Here is a 6,000-nt window from a genome sequence, read left to right on the forward strand (position 1 = left end):
AGGTTAAAATCAGCACAACACCTTTACTGAAGTGGTCACTTTAGAAAGGTGGTCATTCTACAGAGTTAATTACAGCAGCCAGTAGTTGGTCATTCTACAGAGTTAATTACAGCAGCCAGAAGTTACAATCTTCACAATATATGATAATCCCTTTGGAAATTTGACACAAACCTTCAGCTTTATCTAAATACATGTATATAGATGTATATATCATAATAGCCACTTTCAGGTTCATTTCACAATTATGTAGCTTTCGCTATGGCTTTCAATCTTAAAACATCCTAAAAAGCCAACATGCAAGAAAGACTAGTATACTTTATGATAAATAAAATATCATAGGATAATGTAATTTATAAATTTCAATACAATACCAGCCAGAAGTATTCAAGCTCAAATGACATTCTGAGGCCAAACATAACTAAGTATTTGTTAACTGTACATCTACAAGCTTAGGATCATACATTATGTATCTACTCCAAAGGCTTTTCCAAATCTATAATTTTCAATCACAATCCTAAATAAATAATTTGTATTTTTTATTTCCTTTTTGAGTAATTCTTGCCCTAGACTATTTTGTACCCTCCCTTGTTTCTTTGCCCCGGTGCACAGCAAACACATATTTTCTGAAGCATTTTCTATAGAAATGTCATTATATAGGTACAAGGTCATCTAAAATATGTGAATTTATCAGTGACTGCATTTCTCCGTGGGTAGCCTCGCCCTGAGTAGGTGTAAGGTATGTAGACCTGTGAGTGTGAATATTACTGTCGCCTGCCACAGGGTTACATCATAACAGATAGTATGCACCAGTCACAAACAGGGGAGATAACTCTTGAGTTACTATCACCATATACAGACACATGGTGTCCCATACAAGGAAACCATACCTTTTCATTTTCCCCTATATTGGACGTTGGCCCCTGAATTATTTCAACAACTTATTTTTTAATCATATATTTTGTTTTGTTCAAATTCATATTATGATATTCAAGGAAAAGCTTAAATATTCATATTTTACATTTTGTTAAACAGAGGTTAATGAAACTACTTTTTAGACATCTAACAATTCTGGCACAGAGGTTCTCCACAATGAAAAAAGAACTTGAAATGTTTGCAAATATGAATAATAAGTGGAATATGCAGAAATTGAATTGGCTTTGTCAGTTGTTTGGTAGGCCATATGGTTAGTTGGAAGGTTGGTTGGTTGTTGTTGTTGATGTTAGTTGGTTTGTTGCTCTAGAGGTGGGTGGGGGTTGTTTTCTTGAACTTGATGCCACTACTTCTAAATACAGTTCCCATGCCTAACTTTGTTGTGAGCCTGCTGAACCATTCGTTGATACCCTTGTCCTGTAGTGAATCATAATACAGTATCTTGGTTGTGCAATTTTCTTTACGTCTTGTTGGTACGCTTGATATGGGTTGTGTTATAAATACAGTTTCAGAACCTTCCTTTGTTGTGCAGCTTTCTGAACAGTTTGACGGTACCCTTGTCTGTGTTGTGTTATATTGACATGGTATGAATACCTACCTTCGCTGTGCACCTTTCTGAACAGTTTGATGGTACCCTTGTCTGTGTTGTGTTATATTGACATGGTATGAATACCTACCTTTGTTGTGCAGCTTTCTGAACAGTTTGACGGTACCCTTGTCTGTGTTGTGTTATATTGACATTGTATGAATACCTACCTTCGTTGTGCAGCTTTCTGAACAGTTTGGCGGTACCCTTGGCTGTGTTGTGTTATATTGACATGGTATGAATACCTACCTTTGTTGTGTAGCTTTCTGAACAGTTTGACGGTACCCTTGTCTGTGTTGTGTTATATTGACATGGTATGAATACCTACCTTCGTTGTGCAGCTTTCTGAAAAGTTTGTTGGTACCCTTGGCCCTTGTTGGCGTGTTTTTCAATAGTTTTTCCACCTCCTTGTCCTTTTGTTTATACCGGCCTATCCTGGCTGCAAATACACAAAAGGCAAATAGTCATTATTTCACTACCTATATCTTCATTCTCTCTTAAACACTACTACTAAACTTCTGAACGAAACTTCTGCCGCAAAAAACAAACAGGTTTTCATCTTTTGAAGAATTTCGGTAGCATCATCAGATATTTTATGACAGAGTTTGACTGTGTTTGAACTTTTTTTCAACTTTGGAACAATTTTGTTTAATTGGATCATATTTATCTTTTTCTAAATGTTTGAGAATGGCTTATTTTACTGCAATCACTCACAAAAACATTGACTGTACAAAAAAGATTATCAATTACTATTCCAATATTTCGTTCCTGACCTTACAACCTTTCCATACATATAAAAAAGTTGTAAAGTTTCAAAGAGTTTGCTTTTGCTGAAATTTACTACCATTTAAAAATGTTGTCGGTGTGAAAATGTGTCGAATTTAACACATTTACATCAAAATCACACATTTGACCTATCTAGTCAAGCATGCATGCCCTTCCCATGTGGGGAACCTGCAGCATACCGCAGAAAAGGGCTGACTTCTAAATGTGCAGCAGAAAAAACACACCCCAGTGAAGAAAAGAATGCAAGATTTTTGCAACTGGATTTAATCCATAAAGATAAGACAAATGGTAAGATTTTTTTTTACATGTGTTGCAGCCACAAGTAATTAGAATCACACAAAAGCTTTACAGTGAAGCAGAGCAGAGAAGCAAGTCAAGATTGTCAAAAACCCTGATGCATCTCACCCTTTTTTTTCTTCATCCTACAGAAAAATTTGTTCCAGTTGCCTCCATGTTTTTGTTTATGCACGACAGACAGAGGACATGTTATCAGAGCCGCAAACCACAAGAACTAGATTTTCGATTGAAGTCAAGCTGATAAACGCTTTACCTCTTTTGAGCAATACTAATTCAGGAACGATGGAAAACCAGTCAAAAAAAACACCTGCATTTTTCAAATGTCTCTGTCTTTTTTTATTCAATTTTCAAACGATGTTCACAAAAGCAAAGGACAGAACTTTTTGCCAGTTTAGATGGATTCTTAAATATCAGTAATTCTTTAGTCAACAGAATTTGATTTGAATTTTCTGGAAGAAATAATGGAAAAGAAGTTTTCATAGGTTAAATGTGCTTTTTCCAGCTATTCTTCAAACCATCAATAAAATATTAAAGCATATTGAAAGTGTCAGTCTCCTCATCCTGCCAGTCAAATAAAATATCTCAATCTAATAACAACAAAAGTCACCGAAATAAGCTTGGCATCCTCCGCCAAACATCTAGTATCCTTTCAACAACAACTTTACTGTTGACATTTCATTTTTCTACAAGTTCAATTTAGATTAAAAATTTAAAACCAAAGAAATAGGGGAGACCAAAACCTAGCATTTTGTATTAACATGTTCAACAACGGCATTTTCACAAGATTATTAAAGTTTGTTTAAAATAGATTTATCTTATTGACCTATCAGGGATTGGTCTTCAAGGACGCATTCCACCACTATATAACACCACTTCCTTTTTAAAACTTCCACATCTTAGCTATATATAGATGGCACAAACTCCTGTAGGGCCATGCAATTGAGCCTGTGTAAAATACTTTCCCATCCTGTAGATATTGCAGATAGGGAAGCATTATAACCCTAAGTTCCTAAACAAAACCCCTTTTGAATCTTATGCAGAGGTAATAAGTGAAAGAGCTGAATTCTCTCCTATACTGCCACCATTTCTTGAACAGAAGAGTGGGGGATGGTGGGAGTGAAGAGTAGGGGGGATGTTAAGGCGCAAGGGGGGGGGGGGGGGTCTTAAAGTGGGAGGAAACCAGAGTACCTGGAGAAACCCATGTCAGAACAGAAAATTGAACTACGACCGCCATGGTGAGAGGCAAGTGCACTATCCACTGCGCCACCTAACCACATCTAATTACTTTGTTTATTATATTGTTTACTAATGTTCGCTGTAATGATGAATTCGCCTCCATAATGGATGGTGAAAAAGGTGACAAATAAACTAATGCAAAATATTCCCGGTACCCAGTATATGTAATTAAAGGGGTATATTATAGGTATAACAGTATACATTATATATATTAATTAAGGGGGTATATTATAGGTATGACGGTATTAAGTGTATATAATTAAGGGGGTATATTATAGGTATAACGGTATTAAGTGTATATAATTAAAGGGGTATATTATAGGTATAACAGTATACAGTATATATATCAATTAAGAGGGTATATTATAGGTATAACGGTATTAAGTGTATATAATTAAAGGGGTATATTATAGGTATAACAGTATACAGTATATATATATCAATTAAGGGGGTATATTATAGGTATAACGGTATACAGTATATATATTAATTAAGGGTGCATATTATAGGTATAACGGTATTAAGTGTATATAATTAAAGGGGTATATTATAGGTATAACAGTATACAGTATATATATATAATTAAAGAGGTATATTATAGGTGTAACGGTATACAGTATATATATTAATTAAGGCGGTATATTATAGGTATAACGGTATTAAGTGTATATAATTAAAGGGGTATATTATAGGTATAACGGTTTACAGTATATATATTAATTAAGGGGGTATATTATAGGTATAACGGTATTAAGTGTATTTAATTAAAGGGGTATATTATAGGTATAACAGTATACAGTATATATATATTAATTAAGGCGGTATATTATAGGTATAACAGTATACAGTATATATATTAATTAAGGCGGTATATTATAGGTGTAACTCTCCCTAAATCCTCTATAGGATCAGAAAAGGCTAAAAGAGGGTGGGTCTGTGATAAAGATCTTGCTAAACAGACAGTTTCCCACCAGTATAGTGCAAGATTCTATCACACCAGTGTTAATGCATAAACATCTTCACCCCCAAGACTATGCAAATTTCCTTATCATATATTTCTGATAAAACTAACTTCCATATCACATGAATGGGAAAAATTAGGATTTGAATTAAGTACACATCAAAGAACATCACAACATCAATTTATTTTATGATATTCAGATTTTTTTTCTTTAAATTAAACAAGTTTGAAAATGTTTTTTCGCAAACGAAAGCTAACCATGCTATAATCTTTACATATTTTCCACATCTCACTCTGGACAAACATCTTCAGCAGTGCATGCTAGATCAACTGATAATCTGCCTAATCTTCTGCCAGCCCCATTATCCTTAATCTTCCCTCTGCCCTACATAGGGATCCCCAGTCCTCTGGTATGACTTGAAGATTATCCATGCTCCCCCCATTCAAACTTCCTATAAGAAGGATATCAATATTTACCATTATACTGTAACAGTTCGTGTAAAAAGGATTTTCATACAGAAACACATGTCTGCCTATGTGTCCCCCATTTACAAATCGACACAAGATATGAAATGGGATGTTTGCATTTTTAAACAAGTTCCATGTAAAAGGGATTTTAGATGTTATCCATCTCCATGTTATCTATTATGATTTTAGATAGAACTCCACGTTATCTATTCTGATTTTCCTACTTTAGATGGAATTTCTAAGGATATTGACATTTCCAGTTTGTATGATTTCCGTGTAAAAAGGATTTCCTCACAGGAATCGACATCACTTATAAGGTAAACGGTTTATCTCTATATATAAGGGGGGTTGTAAAATGTCCTATCATGAATTACATCAGAACTTAAATTGGATATGAACATCCATTTAGAGCTTACAATAGAATCTGTTTGTCAATTAACCTGAAAAATGTTTTTATTTGAAATCCTTTAATACTTCAGAATGATGACAAAATGAAGAAAAGCATTGACAGGCTGGATTCAGCCTAGCACAGAGACCAGACCATCTTACCTGTGATATAAGGTAAGTCCACAAATTTTCATGTTTAAAAACAATAAGAAATGTACATGTCTTCACCAAATCCTGTGTAACAAGGACATTATCAACTAGTAAATTGAAAATGTGTACTCCAAACATAACTATATGATTTCCTATGAAAAAAATATATGGTCCATTTATTTTTATTTTATTTTTTTGG

At 34.1% G+C, this 6,000-nt stretch overlaps 2 protein-coding genes across 9 annotated transcripts in view; one reads left to right on the forward strand and one right to left on the reverse strand.

The window, feature by feature from the left end:
- The window catches only part of LOC110466704 (calcium uptake protein 3, mitochondrial-like), a 164,116-nt gene that overhangs the window by 114,204 nt on the left and 43,912 nt on the right, over positions 1–6,000 (reverse strand). For all 7 annotated transcript variants that reach the window (XM_021523406.1, XM_021523407.1, XM_021523405.1 and 4 more), the window contains exon 3: positions 1,845–1,955. In XM_021523406.1, coding sequence (XP_021379081.1) covers positions 1,845–1,955 — 111 coding nt within the window. The remainder of the gene's footprint in view (positions 1–1,844; positions 1,956–6,000) is intronic.
- The window catches only part of LOC110466706, a 115,114-nt gene that overhangs the window by 53,527 nt on the left and 55,587 nt on the right, over positions 1–6,000 (forward strand). For both annotated transcript variants that reach the window (XM_021523411.1, XM_021523410.1), the window contains exon 2: positions 5,744–5,825. The gene's annotated coding sequence lies outside the window, so the exon portion shown is untranslated. The remainder of the gene's footprint in view (positions 1–5,743; positions 5,826–6,000) is intronic.

Source organism: Mizuhopecten yessoensis, unplaced genomic scaffold (genome assembly GCF_002113885.1).
Source record: "Mizuhopecten yessoensis strain PY_sf001 unplaced genomic scaffold, ASM211388v2 scaffold11143, whole genome shotgun sequence".
Classification (NCBI taxonomy): domain Eukaryota; kingdom Metazoa; phylum Mollusca; class Bivalvia; order Pectinida; family Pectinidae; genus Mizuhopecten; species Mizuhopecten yessoensis.